General features: G+C 39.0%; 1 protein-coding gene across 2 annotated transcripts in view; it reads left to right on the plus strand.

Moving 5' to 3' along the window:
- znf423 (zinc finger protein 423) overlaps positions 1-21,870 on the plus strand; it is a 406,985-nt gene that overhangs the window by 192,046 nt on the left and 193,069 nt on the right. Inside the window, exons 8-15 of one of the 2 annotated variants that reach the window (XM_062036135.1) lie at positions 5,561-5,841; positions 8,719-9,002; positions 10,569-10,949; positions 15,015-15,196; positions 17,332-17,871; positions 17,940-18,090; positions 20,327-20,866; positions 20,926-21,110. In XM_062036135.1, the coding sequence (XP_061892119.1) occupies positions 5,561-5,841; positions 8,719-9,002; positions 10,569-10,949; positions 15,015-15,196; positions 17,332-17,871; positions 17,940-18,090; positions 20,327-20,866; positions 20,926-21,110 (2,544 nt within the window). Of the gene's footprint in view, positions 1-5,560; positions 5,842-8,718; positions 9,027-10,568; positions 10,950-15,014; positions 15,197-17,331; positions 17,872-17,939; positions 18,091-20,326; positions 20,867-20,925; positions 21,111-21,870 lie in introns of both variants that reach the window. The other variant, XM_062036134.1, reaches the window with a different exon arrangement.

A 21,870-nucleotide genomic window follows, 5' to 3' on the forward strand; every position in this document is an offset into this window, starting at 1 on the left:
AAAAGACATAATTGTACAAAAAATGAAGGAGGGGGTGAAGATGATTAAAAGAAAATCAATCCCAGACTAGGTTTCTATATGAGGGGCTCAGTCTGGGGCCAGGAAAAAAGCCTTATAGCCACCACGAGACTTGCAACAGCCGTCCGTCACACCTAAGAGCTGGGCAAATATTTTGACTCTGGGGGACACATTGAGTGAAAAAAAGGTGTCTGGGGGGGCCCAATGTGTATGTGTGTATAAATTATATATTCACATTTAGCTGTAAAAATCTGCTGTACAGTATGTGTGTTTGGGTCCCTTTTTTATAGGAACACTAATACCAAAAGTCACAATGTCCGATAGAATTTAAAAAAAAGTTATGACAGACCACCTCAAAAAAACGGAATGGAATTTTACAGTTTTTTACTGAATGGGACACCCAAAATGTACATGAAAATAAAGAAAGTGGGATTGACAATATTAACTATGAACAATAAAACACTGAATATTAACAACATTTTTTACTTCTCAGACCAGCTCCTCCATAGACATCATTTACAATCAAGCAAAACACAACAAAAATGTAACAAACAAGGGTAATAAACACCTACAATATGATATATTATCACTTTTATGCAGAAATTTGTTGTAAAAACCTGCTTCCGCATCCGTTTCTGACACAGGCGTTTCGGGCTGGCTGCTCTGAAAACAAACCCCGCCCACTCTGTTTTGTCCTGTCTGAGCTGCTGTGACGTAGATTACCGTAATAACTGGTACAACACCCAAAAACGCAGATTTCGACCATTTAAATACTTTCTATAGTTCAAGACTTACGGTCATTTAAAAACAACACTGCACATTATAATGTCGGCTACAGGTTTAAAAAAAAATTATGTAGAACGTCCGGTGGGCCGGATTTAACATTTTAATGGGCCGCATGTGGCCCAAGTCTGCGTTAAGCGGTGGCCAAGGCGTAGGGTGCGGGTGGGGGTCAATGTGAAGTCCGTGTTATGTTGTTTCTATAGACCTGGAGTCGCTCTGCAGACAATAAAGTTGTGGTATACAACGGTATCAAACGAGAACTCGGAGTGCTCCCGCCAATGTAGGATTTTCTGGCGCTATTGAAGTAAACCATATCTCCCATGATCCCTTGCACAGTGTGGGAGAGCAGAGCAATGATCCTCCTGCGGAGTTGAAATCAGAAGTATGGACCCCATTTTGGTTTTTTACCATGAACACAAAAACGATAGAAGAGAAAAAAAAACTTTCTCGTCGGTCTGAATTATGAGCGGACAAGCAGTTATTTCCTGTTGGCCCAAGTTCTCGTGTTGAAGCACGGACATGCAAAAATAACAAAACACTGCACACCGCAACGTTTACAATGAGGATTTCGAGTAAGCATCTTGATGAACCTTAAAGGCCTACTGAAAGCCACTACTAGCGACCACGCAGTCTGATAGTTTATATATCAATGATGAAATCTTAACATTGCAACACATGCCAATACGGCCGGGTTAACTTATAAAGTGACATTTTAAAATTCCCGCCACACTTCCTGTTGAAAAACTCCTTTGGATATGACTTATGCGCGTGACGTCACAAAATCCACGGAAGTGGTTGGACCCCATCAACCCGATACAAAAACCTCTTGTTTTCTTCGACAAAATTCCACAGTATTCTGGACATCTGTGTTGGTGAATCTTTTGCAATTTGTTTAATGAACAATGGAGGCTGCAAAGAAGAACGTTGTAGGTGGGATCGATCGGTGTATTAGCGGCTAAGTACAATACTTACAGCAACACAACAAGGACTACTTACTACGCCTAGCCGATGCTTGCCGCCAAACCCACGGGTGAAGTCCTTCGTCGCGCCGTCGATCGCTGGAACGCAGGTGAGCACGGCTGTTGATGGGAAGATGAGGGCTGGCTGGCGTAGGTGGAGCGCTAATGTTTTATCATAGTTCTGTGAGGTCCGGTTGCTAAGTTGCTAAATTAGCTTTAGCGTCGTTAGCAACAGCATTGTTAAGCCTTACCAGGCTGAGAATTTTTAACCGTGTAGTTACATGTACATGTTTTAATAGTATTGTTGATCTTCTGTCTATCCTTCCAGTCAGGGGTTTATTTCTTTTGTTTCTATCTTCATTTGAGAACGATGCTATCACGTTAGCTCAGTAGCTAAGTGTGTCACCGATGTATTGTCGTGGAGATAAAAGTCACTTTAAATGTCTATTTTGCGTGCTCGACTCTCATTTTCAAGAGGATATAGTATCCCAGGTGGATTAAAATACAAATCTGTGATCCACAATAGAAAAAGGAGAGAGTGTGGAATCCAATGAGCCAGCTTGTACCTAAGTTACGGTCAGAGCGAAAAAAGATACGTCCTGCACTGCCTCTCAAGTCCTTCACTGTAACGTTCCTCATCTACGAATCTTTCATCCTCGCTCAAATTAATGGGGTAATCATCACTTTCTCGGTCCGAATCTCTCGCTCCATTGTAAACAACGGGGAATTGTGAGGAATACTAGCTCCTGTGACGTCACGCTACTTCCGGTACAGGCAAGGCTTTTTTTATCAGCGAGCAAAAGTTGCGAACTTTATCGTCGATTTTCTCTACTAAATCCTTTCAGCAAAAATATGGCAATATCGCGAAATGATCAAGTATGACACATAGAATGGATCTGCTATTCCCGTTTAAATTGAAAAAAAATCATTTCAGTAGGCCTTTAACCGAAAAACAAATATCCTTGATGTGAAACAAATAAGCCATTTAGGGCCAAACATCAATTCATGAGGTATTTACATTATTAAAAGTGAAATTGTCAGTTATTCTTCTGACAATACAGAAATGTCCACTGCAGAGGACAATGCTTTTTAGGAAGTTAAAGGTTGAAAAACACTAAAGTGTACATTATAGTTTTACACTTGTTAAAATCAGTCAGTTCAAAGACACTCAACTCAAGCTACTTAAAACACTTTATGTTCCTGCACTATTCTTTGCACTTGAAAATACTTGTTTTTAGAACTAAATATGATTCAAATATTTGAGTATTATGTTAGTGTTCAATCACAGTAAGTATGTTTATCCTAAACATTCCTATTCATTCCTATTACTTCATTGTACACACCATGGCATTCTTACCAAGCCTTTATTTTTTAAGACAATACGACAGTAATATCGTACCGTAGCCTTAATATAGTGAAAGTATTGTACTGTGAGATTTGGATACTGTTACATCCTTATAAATATGTTTACATATATACACTACCGTTCAAAAGTTTGGGGTCACCCAAACAATTTTGTGGAATAGCCTTCATTTCTAAGAACAAGAATAGACTGTCGAGTTTCAGATGAAAGTTCTCTTTTTCTGGCCATTTTGAGCGTTTAACACGCGAAGTCCCAGAGAAGGGTCAATTGACATTTTTACCTAGAAAACACACAAGAGGGTCATTTGACCCCTAGTCCCCCCTGTGGACACTCCTTTTGTTATGAAAATGTGGCTGTTAGTGGCACACGGCAGGGGGCCACTTGAGCCTGTGTGGGGGAGGGGACCTTACAGCTCAAGCTTTAGTTCTGAGGTAGGTTGTGTGTGTTTTTGCAAGGATCAACAGAATGAAGGGATCAACACTCTGACATTTATTGTTAAAAAAAATACAAAACAAAACATATTTACAAAGAATGAAAAAGCAACTGTTTTCCCAGTTTTGGTGTGGAGGGTTGTTGCAGAAGCAATTGTTATTTTTGTGTGCCAAAAATAGTTTAAAAAAAAAAAATTTACAAAGAAAAAAGCATATTTACAAAGAATGAAAAACCATGTCCATGTAAACGTGACTGACATACATTTGAGCAGTCACTCACAATCCTGGCACTGCCATTGCTCCTTTTGGCATTTCCCACATGTATAATTTTTCTGTCTACCTAGACAAACTGCCCCTAACAGCCTCATTACCATAACAAAATGAGTGATTAGTGTATTCGGGAAAAGCGTCGGGCCAAATGACCCCTCTCTGGGTCTTCTAGGTAGACAGAAAAATGCTGGGACTTCTAGTGTTAATTGAGCCCACAAATGTGATGCTCCAGAAACTCAATCTGCTCAAAGGAAGGTCAGTTTTGTAGCTTCTGTAACGAGCTAAACTGTTTTCAGATGTGTGAACATGATTGCACAAGGGTTTTCTAATCATCAATCATCATCTGAGCCAATGAGCAAACACATTGTACCATTAGAACACTGGAGTGATAGTTGCTGGAAATACACCTATGTAGATATTGCACCAAAAAGCAGACATTTGCAGCTAGAATAGTCATTTACCACATTAGCAATGTATAGAGTGTATTTCTTTCAAGTTAAGACTAGTTTAAAGTTATCTTCATTGAAAAGTACAGTGCTTTTCCTTCAAAAATAAGGACATTTCAATGTGACCCCAAACTTTTGAACGGTAGTGTATATACATATACAAAGCAGGAAATAAGCAGATCATTAGCGAGCAGTTTTGCTGAGAGCTGAAGACGGGCTAGGATTGGATAAGCCTCTGCTTCTTCCTACTCCTTTTCAGATATGTTGCAATATTTTGTTCATAAAATATTTAGTCGTACTGTATCTTTCAAACATGTCAGAGGTAGTAAAGTGTTCAAGTTCAATCAAAGTAATACATTACTTTACCTACGCTCAGGCCCAAAACAAAATCAGTTCCAGGCACAATTTTTTTTACGAGGAGTGGAGACAGTGTTTGTCATGACCTTTTTCAAAGTGCTTGCACTCGCAACTTTCTTTGGCCCCATTGTGGCCTGTACTTAATAAAGCAAACACAGAAAATCATAGATGATTCTTCGTTTAGGCACTGAATTACACTACCATTCAAAAGTTTGGGGTCACATTGAAATGTCCTTATTTTTGAAGGAAAAGCACTGTACTTTTCAATGAAGATAACTTGAAACTAGTCTTAACTTGAAAGAAATACACTCTATACATTGCTAATGTGCTAAATGACTATTCTAGCTGCAAATGTCTGCTTTTTGGTGCAATATCTACACAGGTGTATTTCCAGCAACTATCACTCCAGTGTTCTAATGGTACAATGTGTTTGCTCATTGGCTCAGAAGGCTAATTGATGATTAGAAAACCCTTGTGCAATCATGTTCACACATCTGAAAACACTTTAGCTCGTTACAGAAGCTACAAAACTGACCTTCCTTTGAGCAGATTGAGTTTCTGGAGCATCACATTTGTGGGCTCAATGAAACGCTCAAAATGGCCAGAAAAAGAGAACTTTCATCTGAAACTCGACAGTCTATTCTTGTTCTTAGAAATGAAGACTCAAACACAAAATTGTTTGGTTGACCCCAAACTTTTGAACGGTAGTGTATGTGTGGGAAGACAGATTAGTTTGTTGTTTGTGTTGTCAGACCGCGAGGTAACCAAGACGGTATTTAAAAAAACCATTTGGTTCAAATGTTCAGCTACTCATACAAAAAGAAGGGCGTACAAAAGCAAAGTACCATTGTTGCATTAACAAAAACAACATATTTGTGCAACTTTAATGTCCCACTTTTGTGAAGACATCTAACTGCTCTCTGCGTGTGTCAGGCTCACCGAAAGAACAGAGAGCACCTTGCACTGAGGAGCGAAAAAGATGGCGGGAAGAAGGGTGCTGGAGGCGAGGTTGACCTGGAACAGGACTTGTACATGTGCGATTACTGCGAGGAGACCTTCAGCCAGACCGACGAGCTGGAGAAACACGTCCTGACCAGACACCCTCAGCTGTCCGACCGCGCCGACTTGCAGTGCATCCACTGTCCTGAGATCTTTCTGGACGAGGGCTCGCTCGTCACTCATATTGAAACGCAGCATGCCAACCGCAAACACAAGTAAAGATCGACTCTTTTAACCCACTTCCTTCAAAACAATCTGATTCTTCATCAACAACATAATACATTAGGACAGGGGTCACCAACCTTTTTGAAAGCAAGAGCTACTTCTTGGGTACTGATTAATGCGAAGGGCTACCAGTTTGATACACACTTAAATAAATTGCCAGAAATAGCCAATTTGCTCAATTTACCTTTAACTCTATGTTATTATTAATAATTAATTATATTTACACTTAATTGAACGGTTTCAAAAGAGGAGAAAACACGAAAAAAATGACAATTAAATTTTGAAACATAGTTTATCTTCAATTTCGACTCTTTAAAATTCAACCGAAAAAAAGAAGAGAAAAACTTAAAATAAAACAATTTATGGAACATCATTAGTAATTTTTCCTGATTAAGATTAATTTTAGAATTTTGATGACATGTTTTAAATAGGTTAAAATCCAATCTACACTTTGTTAGAATTTATAACAAATTGGACCAAGCTATATTTCTAACAAAGACAAATCATTATTTCTTCTAGATTTTCCAGAACAAAAATTTTAAAAGAAATGCAAAAGACTTTGAAATAACATTTAAATTTCATTCTACAGATTTTCTAGATTTGCCAGAATAATTTTTTTGAATTTTAATCATAATAAGTTTGAAGAAATATTTCACAAATATTCTTCGTCAAAAAAACAGAAGCTAAAATGAAGAATTAAATTAAAATTTATTTATTATTCTTTACAATAAAAAATAAATAAATTTACTTGAACATTGATTTAAATTGCCAGGAAAGAAGAGGAAGGAATTTAAAAGGTAAAAAGGTATATGTGTTTAAAAATCCTAAAATCATTTTTAAGGTTGTATTTTTTCTCTAAAATTGTCTTTCTGAAAGTTATAAGAAGCAAAGTAAAAAAAATAATGAATTTATTTAAACAAGTGAAGACCAAGTCTTTAAAATATTTTCTTGCATTTTCAAATTCTATTTGAGTTTTGTCTCTCTTAGAATTAAAAATGTCGGGCAAAGCGAGACCAGCTTGCTAGTAAATAAATACAATTTAAAAAATAGAGGCAGCTCACTGGTAAGTGCTGCTATTTGAGCTATTTTTAGAACAGGCCAGCGGGCTACTCATCTGGTCCTTACGGGCTACCTGGTGCCCGCGGGCACCGCGTTGGTGACCCCTGTATTAGAACCTTATATAACAATATTTACGATGTACAAAACCCAAAACCAGTGAAGTAGGCACGTTGTGTAAATGGTGAATAAAAACAATACGATTTGCAAATCCTTTTCAACTTATATTCAATTGAATAGACTGCAAAGACAAGATACTTAATGTTCGATCTGAGAAACTTGTTTTTTTTTTTGCAAATAATCATTAACTTAGAATTTAATGGCAGCAACACATTGCAAAAAAGTTGGCACAGGTGCATTTTTACCACTTTGTTACATGGCCTTTCCTTTTAACAACACTCAGTAAACATTTGTAAACTGAGACGACACATTTTTGAAGCTTTTCAGGTGGAATTCTTTCCCATTCTTGCTTGATGTACAGCTTAAGTTGTTCTCTGTTGTCGTATTTTAGGCTTCATATTGCATCCCACATTTGCAATGTGAGACAGGTCTGGACTACAGGCAGGCCAGTCTAGTACCTGCACTCTTACTATGAAGCCACGCTGTTGTAACACGTGGCTTGGCATTATCTTGCTGAAATAAGCAGGGGCGTCCATGATAACGTTGCGTGGATGGCAACATATGTTGCTCCAAAACCTGTGCGTACCTTTCAGCATTAATGGTGCCTTCACAGATGTGTAAGTTACCCATGTCTTGGGCACTAATACACCCCCATACCATCACACATGCTGGCTTTTCAACTTTGCGCCCATAACAGTCCGAATGGTTCTTTTCCTCTTTGGTCCGGAGGACACAACGCCCACAGTTTCCAAAAAACTATTTGAAATGTGGACTCGTCAGACCACAGAACACTTTTCCACTTTGCATCAGTCCATTTTCGATGAGCTCGGACCCAGCGAAGCGTTTCTGGGTGTTGTTGATAAATGGCTTTGGCTTTGCATAGTAGAGTTGTAACTTGCACTTACAGATGAAGCGACAAATTGTAGTTACTGACAGTGGTTTTCTGAAGTGTTCCTGAGCCCATGTGGTGATATCCTTTACACACTGATGTCGCTTTTTGATGCAGTACCACCTGAGGGATCGAAAGTCCTTAATATCATCGCTTACATGCAGTGATTTATCCAGATTCTCTGAACCTTCTGATGATATTACGGAGCGTAGATGGTAAAATCCCTAAATTCCTTGCAATAGCTGGTTGAGAAATGTTGTTCTTAAACTGTTGGACAATTTGCTCAGGCATTTGTTGACAAAGTGGTAAACCCTCGCCCCATCTTTGTTTGTGGCCCCCACCTGTTCCCAATCAGCCTGTTCACCCGTGAGATGTTCCAAACAAGTGTTTGATGAGCATTCCTCAACTTTTTCAGTATTTTTTGCCACTTGTGCCAGCTTTTTTGAAACACGCTGCAGGCATCAAATTCCAAACGTGCTAATATTTGCAAAAAAATAACAATGTTTACCAGTTTGAACGTTAAATATCTTGTCTTTGCCGTCTATTCAATTGAATATAAGTTGAAAAGGATTTGCAAATCATTGTATTCTGTTTTTATTTACCATTTACACAACGTGCCGACTTCACTGGTTTCGGGTTTTGGAATTACAGGGTACATATTTACAATTACATCCATGAATACTCGAAATGAAAACAAATAAAACCACTCATCATTTCATCAGTTGAAGTTTATATAAATACAATATGCCCATAATGTATTTGATCTTCCCTCTTGTTAATGGTTTGCTGTTTTTCTCTGCAGATGTCCTGTTTGTTCCGAACAATTCCCCTCTGTTGAGGATGTCTACTGCCACCTTGACAGCCACCGCCAACCTGACTCCTCCATCCACAGCGCTGCCAGCCCTGACCCTGCACTGGGGAGCGTTGCTTCGATGAGTTCGGCTACCCCAGACTCCAGTGCCAGCCTGGAGAGAGGATCCACGCCCGACTCAACCCTCAAGCCCAGCCAGGGCAGCGAACGAGGCCGCAGAAGAGGAAACGACAGCGGGGAGGAAATCGGGATAAGCTTGGGACATCCGGGTGGAGGTGATTTGCACCACACACATTCCAGTAGGTATTTTATTAAAATATAATTCTCAAAGGCAAATACTATAGAAAGTAGACAGTGTACAGCTTGTATAGTGGTATAGATCACTATACCCTGCAATTAGGGATGTCCGATAATGGCTTTTTGCCGATATGCCGATATTGTCCAACTCTTTAATTACCGATACCGATATCAACCGATATATACAGTCGTGGAATTAACACATTATTATGCCTATTTTGGACAACCAGGTATGGTGAAGATAAGGTACTTTAAAAAAAAATAATTAATAAAATAAGATAAATAAATTAAACACATTGTCTTGAATAAAAAAGAAAGTAAAACAATATAAAAACAGTTACATAGAAACTAGTAATGAATGAAAATTTGTAAAATTAACTGTTAAAGGTTAGTACTATTAGTGGAGCAGCAGCACGCACAATCATGTGTGCTTACGGACTGTATCCCTTGCAGACTGTATTGATATATATTGATATATAATGTAGGAACCAGAATATTGATAACAGAAAGAAACAACCCTTTTGTGTGAATGAGTGTAAATGGGGGAGGGAGGTTTTTTGGGTTGGTGCACTAATTGTAAGTGTATCTTGTGTTTTTTTTGTGGATTTAATAACAAAAAAAAACTAACAAAAAAACGATACTGATAAAAAAACCCGATACCGATAATTTCCGATATTACATTTTAATGCATTTATCGGCCGATAATATCGGCAGACCGATATTATCGGACATCTCTAATTATTATGCCTAATTTGGACAACCAGGTATGGTGAAGATAAGGTACTTTAAAAAAAAAATTAATAAAACAAAATAAGATAAATAAATTAAAAACATTTTCTTGAATAAAAAAGAAAGTAAAACAATATAAAAACAGTTACATAGAAACTAGTAATTAATGAAAATTTGTAAAATTAACTGTTAAAGGTTAGTACTATTAGTGGAGCAGCAGCACGCACAATCATGTGTGCTTACGGACTGTATCCCTTGCAGGCTGTATTGATATATATTGATATATAATGTAGGAACCAGAATATTGATAACAGAAAGAAACAACCCTTTTGTGTGAATGAGTGTAAAAAAAACAAAAAAACAAAACAAAACAAAAAAAACGATACAGATAATAAAAAAAAAAACGATACCGATAATTTCCGATATTACATTTTAACGCATTTATCGGCCGATATTATCGGACATCTCTAAAAACAACTGTTAATTTCATTATGCATCTGTGTACATTGAATATTGATCAGTGAAATGACTGCAAAGTAGCCTGGCTGGAAGTGATAATTATAGATAATTGTCATGCATATAGTCGTAGTGCTGCCCTGCGATGAGGTGGCGACTTGTCTGGGGTGTACCCCGCCTTCCGCCCGAATGCAGCTGAGATAGGCTCCAGCACCCCCCGCGACCCCAAAGAAGGGACAAGCGGTAGAAACTGGATGGATGGATGGATAGTCGTAGTGCTGTAGTAGTAAACTGTGAGGGATCTATTCACTTCTGTGAGATCATCATGTAAGTGACTGAGTGTGTGTCTCCCTCTAAAGGTGGAGGAGGAAGCTGGGGTAAAGTGACATACTCTTGCCCGTACTGCTCAAAGAGAGATTTCAATAGCTTGGCTGTGCTGGAGATCCATTTAAAGACTATCCATGCTGATAAGCCACAGCAGAGCCATACCTGTCAACTCTGCCTGGACACGCTACCCACGCTCTACAATCTCAACGAACACGTGCGCAAAGCTCACCGTGCCAGCGGAGGAGCCGCGAGCCCGGCGGCGGCGGCCTTTCCGCTCCTGCAGTTCACTAATGTGACAGCGTTCCACTGTAACTACTGTCCAGACATGTTTGGGGACATCAACTCTCTGCAAGAACACATCCGAGTGTCCCACTGTCTGCCTGGTGGGATTATGGCGGGCTCCACCACATTAGGTGAGAACAATGCTCTCTTTAACATGGAATGAACCTGTAAGGATTTTAACAAATAATATTTCTATTAAATAGGCTTTACTTTGCATTTTAATTAACGTGGGATTATTTTATGTATTTAGAAATAATAGTACCAACTTTTTAATTTTATTTTTTTCCTCCAACATTTGTGGCACTGGCGTGGCGCCCCCTGATGGACGGCGCCCTTAGCATTTGCCTATACGGCCTATGCCACGGGCCGGCCCTGTTTATAACCCATCTTTTGAGTCTGTCTGCAAAATGTTTGATTGTGAAGGCGTGAACCAGATTGCAAAAATTATACCCTTTTCAAATATATATCGCTTTTGCTATTTTTCAAAACTTCATAAACATTATATACACACTACCGTTCAATAGTTTGGGGTCACATTGAAATGTCCTTATTTTTGAAGGAAAAGCACTGTACTTTTCAATGAAGATAACTTTAAACTAGTCTTAACTTGAAAGAAATACACTCTATACATTGCTAATGTGCTAAATGACTATTCTAGCTGCAAATGTCTGGTTTTTGGTGCAATATCTACATAGGTGTATAGAGGCCCATTTCCAGCAACTATCACTCCAGTGTTCTAATGGTACAATGTGTTTGCTCATTGGCTCAGAAGGCTAATTGATGATTAGAAAACCCTTGTGCAATCATGTTCGCACATCTGAAAACACTTTAGCTCGTTACAGAAGCTACAAAACTGACCTTCTTTTGAGCAGATTTGAGTTTCTGGAGCATCACATTTGTGGGGTCAATTAAACGCTCAAAATGGCCAGAAAAAGAGAACTTTCATCTGAAACTCGACAGTCTATTCTTGTTCTTAGAAATGAAGGCTATTCCACTAAATTGTTTGGGTGACCCCAAACTTTTGAACGGTAGTGTATATCCACCAGGTCACAACATTACGTACACCTGCACACGCAGCAATGGATAAAAAAACTAAATTACCTGCATTTTTGTCATTGCATGTTGCACATCAGTGTTGTCATGCACATGCCAGGATTACCGTATTTTTCGGACTATGAATCGCAGTTTTTTTCATAGTTTGGCCGGGGGTGCGACTTATCCTCAGGAGCGACTTATGTGTGAAATTATTAACACATTACCGTAAAATATCAAATAATATTATTATTAATTAATATTATTTATCTTCATTGAAAAGTACAGTGCTTTTCCTTCAAAAATAAGAACATTTCAATGTGACCCCAAACTTTTGAACGGTAGTGTATATATTGTCATGTTTACAGTGTACAATTTGATGGATAACTCGCTTAGCTAAGTAGATATTTACGTATGTTTTTACCCCCAAAAATGTTTCAAATGTATGATGATATAATATCTGTTGCATTATTAGATATACCGTATTTTTCGGACTATAAGTCGCAGTTTTTTTCACCCCCAGGGGGTGCGACTTATACTCGGGAGCGACTTATGTGTGAAATTATTAAGACATTACCGTAAAATATCAAATACTATTATTTATCTCATTCACGTAAGAGACTAGACGTATAAGATTTCATGGGATTTAGCGATTAGGAGTGACAGATTGTTTGGTAAACGTATAGCATGATCTATATGTTATAGTTATTTGAATGACTCTTACCATAATATGTTACGTTAACATACCAGTTGGTTATTTATGCCTCATATAACGTACACTTATTCAGCCTGTTGTTCACTATTCTTTATTTATTTTAAATTGCCTTTCAAATGTCTATTCTTGGTGTTGGCTTTTAGCAAATACATTTCCCCAAAAAATGCGACTTATACTCCAGTGCGACTTATATATGTTTTTTTTTCCTTCTTTATTATGCATTTTCGGCCGGTGCGACTTATACTCCGGAGCGACTTATACTCCGAAAAATACAGTGGATAAAAATAATACTTTATCGTACCAGGGCTAAATTGGGGCTTTAAGCCAGTGGTTCTCAAATGGGGGTACGCGTACCCCTGGGGGTACTTGAAGGTATGCCAAGGGGAACGTGAGATTTTTTTTAAATGTCTGTCAAAAAGAACTGTGAAAAGAAATGCAACAATGCAATATTTAGTGTTGAAAGCTAGATTTTCTGTGGACATGTTCCATAAATATTGATGTTAAAGATTTCTTTTTTTGTGAAGAAATGTTTAGAATGAAGTTCATGAATCCAGATGGATCTCTATTACAATCCCCAAAGAGGGCACTTTAAGTTGATTACTTCTATGTGTAGACATCTTAATTTATAATTGAATCACTAGTTTATTTTTCAACAAGTTTTTAGTTATTTTTATATCTTTTTTTCCAAATAGTTCAAGAAAGACCACAACAAATGAGCAATATTTTGCACTGTTATTCAATTTAATAAATCAGAAACTGATGACATAGTGCTGTATTTTACTTCTTTATCTCTTTTTTTCAACCAAAAATGCTTTGCTCTGATTAGGGGGTACTTGAATTTAAAAAAAATTCACGGGGGGTACATCACTGAAAAAAAGTTGAGAACCACTGCTTTAAGCAACATTTTTACCCGCACTCAATTACAAAACAAATATTCACACGTTTTTTTTTTATTAATGTGTAACATTTTTATACTTTTTTGATCAAACTTAAATTTAATTTGATGCATGTTTTACACTAAAACGAGTTTGTGGGAAATACATAATTTAATGATTATTTATTTTGGTGCAAAATTAAAATTTTCACATAAATAACACATACAGTAAATCTACAGACCATCTTGACTCCGACCAATATTTGAACCGATACCTTTTGCCAAGCAAAACAATCAGAATCAGAAATACTTTATTCATCAAATTTAAATTTTCAGCACAATCCCATTCAAGATCAGACAAACATTACAGGGAGACAGAACAGGATCGCTAAAGGGTCTGCCAACTTCCGGCGCCCCTTACAAAAAAGGTGAGATACAGGTAAACAATGGGGGGGTTTTGGGGGTGAGAAAAAAAATTATTATTAGACGTATGCTGTGCACCACAAGAGCCAGGAATAAGTTTCATATCTAGCGCCCTGTCATTCAGTAATTGCCATTTTACTTGCTACAACTCCTTCCCCTCTGGCTGTAGCTTTACTTAATGTAAGTATGTCCGCCTCACTGTGACGTCACTAAGTAGCCAGGCTGCAAAACCCCGCCAACAGAGCCGTCCAAACCCGCCTTCAAGCATATGATTTGATGCGTTGGCATCGTTAAACAACTTGCACTGAGCCTAGTCTATAAAATCCGCTGCACCTCCCTGATACCAAAGTACATGTCAAACTACTTCCTTAACGTAAATGACCGCCATAACCACAACACCAGGGGGAGCTCCACTAACCACGTTAAACCCAGATTCCGAACTAACAAAGGTCTTGACTCATTCTCTTTCTATGCCACATCAATGTGGAATGCGCTCCCAACAGGTATAAAAGAAAGGGCATCTCTATACTCCTTCAAAACCGCAATAAAAGTTCACCTCCAGGCAGTTACAACCCTAAACTAACACCCTCCCCGGATTGCTAATAATCAAATGTAAACAATCAAATGCAGATACTTTTTCTTTTTCTTATGCCTTCTGATCTCTCTCTCTCTCTCTCTCTATGTCCACTACTTGATGTCCATAACCCCCCCCCCATCCACACCCCTGATTGTAAATAATGTAAATAATTCAATGTGATTATCTTGTGTGATGACTGTATTATGATGATAGTATATATGATAGTATATATCTGTATCATGAATCAATTTAAGTGGACCCCGACTTAAACAAGTTGAAAAACTTATTCGGGTGTTACCATTTAGTGGTCAATTGTACGGAATATGTACTTCACTGTGCAACCTACTAATAAAAGTCTCAATCAATCAATCAAACACAAATGCCCAACATTGTAACAACAATTACAAGCCAGAAAAGATGAAAATCATCACAGGTCCCCTTCTAAACGTAAACAGAATGTTTGGAAGTGGAAAAAATGGGCTTGTAATAAGGTGAATGGGATGTGCGATAGAAATGAGTGCAGTGTCAAGACCCGTGTTTGTTATTGTTGCTAACCTTGTTGTACTCCACCACAGAAGGGAACCATGCCTTCTTCTGCAACCAGTGTTCCATGGGATTTCTGACGGAGTCTTCGTTGACGGAACATATTCAACAGACGCACTGCACATCGGCTGTGGGGGGCAGGGCTGCGTCCGGTGGAGCGGTGGCCAAACTGGAGTCCCCGGTGCTGCAGTCCGCATCCCAATCTTTCATGGAGGTAAGCAGGAAACGCATAATAATAATAAAACATTTTATTTGGTATAGCGCTTTTCAGGGTACCGTATTTTTCTGATTATAAATCGCTCCGGAGTATAAATCGCACCAGCCGAAAATGCATAATAAAAAAGGAAAAAAACATATATAAGTCGCACTAGAGCAGGGGTCACCAACCTTTTTGAAAGCAAGAGCTACTTCTTGGGTACTGGTTAATGCGAAGGGCTACCAGTTTGATACACACTTAAATAAATTGCCAGGAATAGCCAATTTTCTCAATTTACCTTTAACTCTATGTTATTATTAATAATTAATGATATTTACACTTAATTGAACGGTTTAAAAGAGGAGAAAACACGAAAAAAATGACAATTAAATTTTGAAACATAGTTTATCTTCAATTTCGACTCTTTAAAATTCAAAATTCAACCGAAAAAAAGAAAAGAAAAACTAAGCTAATCCGAATGTTTTTGAAAAAATTAAAAAAATAATTTATGGAACATCATTAGTAATTTTTCCTGATTAAGATTAATTTTAGAATTTTGATGACATGTTTTAAATACGTTAAAATCCAATCTACACTTTGTTAGAATATATAACAAATTGGACCAAGCTATATTTCTAACAAAGACAAATCATTATTTCTTCTAGATTTTCCAGAACAAAATTTTTTAAATAAATTCAAAAGACTTTGAAATAAGATTTAAATTTGATTCTACAGATTTTCTAGATTTTTTTGAATTTTAATCCTAATAAATTTGAAGAAATATTTCTCAAATATTCTTCGTCGAAAATACAGAAGCTAAAATGAAGAATTCAATTAAAATGTATTTATTATTCTTTACAATAAAATAAAAAAAATTACTTGAACATTGATTTAAATTGTCAGGAAAGAAGAGGAAGGAATTTAAAAGGTAAAAAGGTATATGTGTTTAAAAATCCTAAAATCATTTTTAAGGTTGTATTTTTTCTCTAAAATTGTCTTTCTGAAAGTTATAAGAAGCAAAGTAAAAAAATTAATGAATTTATTTAAACAAGTGAAGACCAAGTCTTTAAAATATTTTCTTGGATTTTCAAATTTTATTTGAGTTTTGTCTCTCTTAGAATTAAAAATGTCGGGCAAAGCGAGACCAGCTTTCTAGTAGATAAATAACATTTTAAAAATAGAGGCAGCTCACTGGTAAGTGCTGCTATTTGAGCTATTTTTAGAATAGGCCAGCGGGCTACTCATCTGGGGCCGTACTTATCAAGCTTCTTAGAATGACTCCTAAGAAGTCTGCTAAGAGTTGACTTAAGAGTAAATAAATTCTTCGCTGAAAGCTGCACTTAAAAGTTAGTTATCAAGCGTCTTACTCACACTTTCAGCGAAGTGTAGGACTGAATCTTAAGTGTCACACTCAGAGCTGAATTACGACATTACTATGTGCCGTAAACGCAATTTTAGGTGACGTCATTTCTGTGTCCATAGAAATGACCAATCACGGAAGGGAATCCCTTGTCTAAGAATAAAGAAATATTTTGGAAATATTTAAGTGGACAATGGGAGTGTATATTTTGACAATAAACTACAAAATAATACAAAACAAACTAGTCCCCGCCGGCACTCACGCTACCGCTCCCTCTCTTCTCTCGCCCACACACTCACTGACGTCACTCACCTCACGGCCACACACATACGCTACTGTCATAACATTTTCTTTCCAATTCATTAATTAGGCAACTAATTTGAAACTGGTGTGGGTGGCTCTATATATACTAGCCCACTGCAGACACATGCAGAAATCAACAAGGAATGGAAAAGTATTAAATCTGTGACAAAAATAATATCCGCTCTGTCTAAACGATACCGTTTGATCAGCTGCTCGTCATCAAAAAAAAAAAAAAACATTGTTCCGTTCCCTGAACGTTAGCCCCCCCCTCCCCCACCTCCCGATATCGGAGGTCTCAAGGTTGGCAAGTATGGAAATAGTAGTCATAAGCTTCTTCTTTTTCTCTTATGTGGCATTCATTATCCGCTGTTGCCATTTCTAATAGAAAGCAAAGTGCGCCTTTTAATCCGGTGTGCAAAACACGGTACTCATTGTGACAATCCTCCTCCTCCTCTAATCTTCAGACATCCCAATTATTCCCCATGTTCAGGTTTACTCCTGTCCGTACTGCACCAACTCGCCTATCTTCGGCTCGCTCCTCAAGCTCACCAAGCACATCAAGGAGAACCACAAGAACATTCCGTTGGCGAACAACAAAAGACAAGCGAAGGTGGCAGACCTAAGCCCCGCCTCCTCCGACGTAGAGATCTCCTCCTCGAAACGCCACAGACTGGGAGGGGACTCCACCCCCTCCATAGGCAGCAACGGGGACTACCCCTGCAACCAGTGCGATCTGCGGTTTTCCAGCTTCGAGGGTTTCCAGGCGCACCTGAAGTCGCACCTGGAGATGCTGCTGAGGCGCCAGTCGTGCCCGCAGTGTAACAAGGAGGACTTCGAATCCCAGGAGGCATTGCTGCAACACTTGACTGTGCACTACACCACCACGTCCACTCAGTACGTGTGTGAGAGCTGCGATAAGCAGTTCTCCTCGGTGGATGACCTGCAGAAACACCTGCTGGACATGCACACGTTTGTCCTCTACCACTGCACACTCTGCCAGGAAGTCTTTGACTCCAAGGTCTCCATCCAGGTGAGTATTAGCTTGTACTTCCACTCCCTGCTCGAGTCAGGCATGTAATACTTCTGTTTGTCACTCAGGTCCATTTAGCAGTGAAACACAGCAATGAGAAGAAGCTGTTTCGTTGCACAGCCTGTGCCTGGGACTTCAGGAAGGAAACAGAACTTCAGCTCCATGTGAAGCATAACCACCTGGGCCAGAGGGCAGGCCTCCCCGGAGGGCTTGGAGCAGGTACACCTGACGGTATTCTGCAAAATCCAAAACCAGTGAAGTTGGCGCGTTGTGTGAATGGTAAATAAAAACAGAATATAATGATTTGCAAATCACCTTATATTCAATTGACTACACCGCAAAGACAAGATACTTAATTTTCCAACTGAGAAAGTTAATTTTCTTTTTGCAAATAATCATTAACTTAGAATTTAATGGCAGAAACACATTGCAAAAAAGTTGTCACAGGGGCATTTTTACCACTGTGTTACATGGCCTTTCCTTTTAACAACACTCAGTAAACGTTTGGGAACTGAGGAGACACATTTTTGAAGCTTTTCAGGTGGAATTATTTCCCATTCTTGCTTGATGTACAGCTTAAGTTGTTCAACAGTTCGGGGTGTCCGTTGTGGTATTCTATGGTTCATATTGCGCCACACATTTTCAATGGGAGACAGGTCTGGACTACAGGCAGGCCAGTCTAGTACCCGCACTCTTTTACTATGGAGCAATGCTGTTGTAACACGTGCAGAATGTGGCTTGGCATTGTCTTGCTGAAATAAGCAGGGGCGTCCATGGAAAAAACCTTGCTTGGATGGCAACATATGTTGCTCCAAAACCTGTATGTACCTTTCAGCATTAATGGTGCCTTCACAGATGTGTAAGTTACCCATGCCTTGGGCACTAATACACCCCCATATCATCACAGAACAGTCCAGATGGTTATTTTCCTCTTTGGTCCTGAGGACACGACGTCCACAGTTTACAAAAACAATTTGAAATGTGGACTCGTCAGACCACAGAACACTTTTCCACTTTGCATCAGTCCATCTTAGATGAGCTCGGGCCCAGCGAAGCCGGCGGCGTTTCTGGGTGTTGTTGATAAATGGCTTTGGCTTTGCGTAGTAGAGTTTTAACTTGCACTTACAGATGTAGCGACAAACTGTAGTTACTGACAGTGGTTTTCTGAAGTGTTCCTGAGCCCATGTGGTGATATCCTTTACACACTGATGTCGGTTTTTGATGCAGTATCGCCTGAGGGATCGAAGGTCCGTAATATCATCGCTTACGTGTAGTGATTTCTCCAAATTCTCTGAACCTTTTGATGATATTACGGAGCGTAGATGGTGAAATCCCGAAATTCCTTGCAATAGCTCGTTAAGAAATGTTCTTAAACTGTCGGACATAGGGATGTCCGATAATGGCTTTTTGCTGATATTCCGATATTGTCCAACTCTTTAATTACCGATACCGATATCAACCGATACCGATATCAACCGATATATGCAGTCGTGGAATTAACACATTATTATGCCTAATTTGGACAACCAGGTATGGTGAAGATAAGGTACTTTTTAAAAAAAATAATAAAATAAGATAACTAAATTTAAAAAAAATTCTTGAATAAAAAAGAAAGTACAACAATATAAAAACAGTTACATAGAAACTAGTAATTAATGAAAATGACTAAAATTAACTGTTAAAGGTTAGTACTATTAGTGGAGCAGCAGCACGCACAATCATGTGTGCTTACGGACTGTATCCCTTGCAGACTGTATTGATATATATTGATATATAATGTAGGAACCAGAATATTAATAACAGAAAGAAATGGGGGGAGGGATGTTTTTTTGGGTTGGTGCACTAATTGTAAGTGTATCTTGTGTTTTTTATGTTGATTTAATAAAAAAATAAAAAAAATAAATAAATAAAAAACGATACAGATAATAAAAAAACCGATACAGATAATTTCCGATATTACATTTTAACGCATTTATCAGACATCCCTAGTCGGACAATTTGCTCACACATTTGTTGACAAAGTGGTGACCCTCGCCCCGTCCTTGTTTGTGAATGACTGAGCATTTCATGGAATCTACTTTTATACCCAATCACGCCACCCACCTGTTCCCAATTAGCCTGTTCACCTGTGGGATGTTCCAAATAAGTGTTTGATGAGCATGCCTCCACTTTCTCAGTCTTTTTTGCCACTCGTGCCAGCTTTTTTGAAACATGTTGCAGGCATCAAATTCCAAATGAGCTAATATTTGCAAAAAATAACAACGTTTTCCAGTTCGAACGTTAAGTATCTTGTCTTTGCGGTCTATTCAATTGAATATAAGTTGAAAAGGATTTGCAAATCATTATATTCTGTTTTTATTTACCATTTACACAACGTGACAACTTCACTGCTTTTGGGGTTTGTATATTGAGGCAAAACGTTCAAAGATGAAAGTTTTAGTTCTTTGTCTGGCAGGTCTCAAGCCCAGGAAGTGCATCTTCTGCGGGGAGACGTTTGGAACGGAGGTGGAGCTCCAATGTCACATCACCACTCACAGCAAGAAGTTCACATGTCGCTTCTGTGGCAAAACCTTCCACGCCATCTCGCAGCTGGAGAGACACCTCAGGGAGAAGCACTGCATCTTCGAGGGGGGCAACGTCACCGGCAACGGCGGCGGCACGGGGAGCAGCAGTAGCCAGAACGGCACACCCAATGGCCTGACGCAGTCGTCCAAACGAGGAGGGAGCGGCGCAGGTGCAAACGCCACAGAGAGAACAACGGTGGCGGCCGCAGAGCAAGCCGACCTCCAGAACATGTTGCTGAAGAACAGCGTCGCCGGCGGCCAGGCTGGAGACACGGCCAACAGCCACGAGGCCAGCGGGGGCGAGGAGGAGCTGGACAACTCTGAGCCGATGTATGCCTGCGACATTTGTGGCGCGGCGTACACCATGGAGTCCCTTCTTCAGAACCACCGGCTGCGAGACCACAACATCCGGCCGGGAGACGATGACGCGGGTAACTTGCGCCGCACTCTTCATTCTCCGGCCTCCTAATAAACGTGTTGTTGTTGCAAGGTTCACGGAAAAAGAAAGCAGACTTCATCAAGGGCAACCACAAGTGCAACGTCTGTTCCCGGACATTCTTCTCTGAGACCGGCCTTCGCGAGCACGCTCAGACGCACCGCGGCCCTGCCAAACACTACATGTGTCCGATATGCGGCGAACGCTTCCCTTCCCTGTTAACCCTCACAGAACACAAGGTAATCATTGCGTCATCTGTGCGCTTCATCGGTCCCTGCGAGGTGTCACGGGCTTTTTGTGTGATCGTTGCATCCTAAAATGCCTGAATTTGCACCCTTTTTTAGAAAGTTGCAATTAGAGATGTCCGATAATAATATTGATCTATATTGATATATAATGTATATATTGTGTTTTTTATGTTGATTTAATTTAAAAAAAACAAACAAAAAAACTTTTCTTTTTTTTTTTTAATTTCTTGCGCGGCCCGGTACCAATCGGGCCGCGGCCCAGTGGTTGGGGACCGCTGGTCTACATAACATGTAATGGTGGTTCTTTGGTCAAAACGTTGCATAGATTATATTTTACAGATCATCTTCAAGCCGCTTTCTGACAGTAAGTATAACATTTTGGTGTTTTCTTTACTTGAGTCATAGTGCAGTCTACACGTATCTCTTATGTGTGACTGCCATCTACTGGTCACACTTATCATTTCACCATGTACCAAATAAAATAGCTTTGAGGTCTGTAAGCACGGCCAAAAATTATTCCGTACATTAGGCGCACCGAGTTTTAAGGCGCACTGTCGAGTTTTGAGAAAATGAAAGAGTTTTAAGTGCGTCTTATAGTCCGAAAAATTCGGTATTTGTTTTCCAATTTTTTTGTTGAAATCCTCTGCTTTTTTTAATTGAAATTGACAAAGAAACCCTTAAAACAATATCGGTCTGCGTTAAATGCGTTAATATGTAATATCGGAAATTATCGGTATCGTTTTTTTTATTA

This window comes from Entelurus aequoreus, linkage group LG24 (genome assembly GCF_033978785.1).
Source record: "Entelurus aequoreus isolate RoL-2023_Sb linkage group LG24, RoL_Eaeq_v1.1, whole genome shotgun sequence".
Lineage (NCBI taxonomy): Eukaryota > Metazoa > Chordata > Actinopteri > Syngnathiformes > Syngnathidae > Entelurus > Entelurus aequoreus.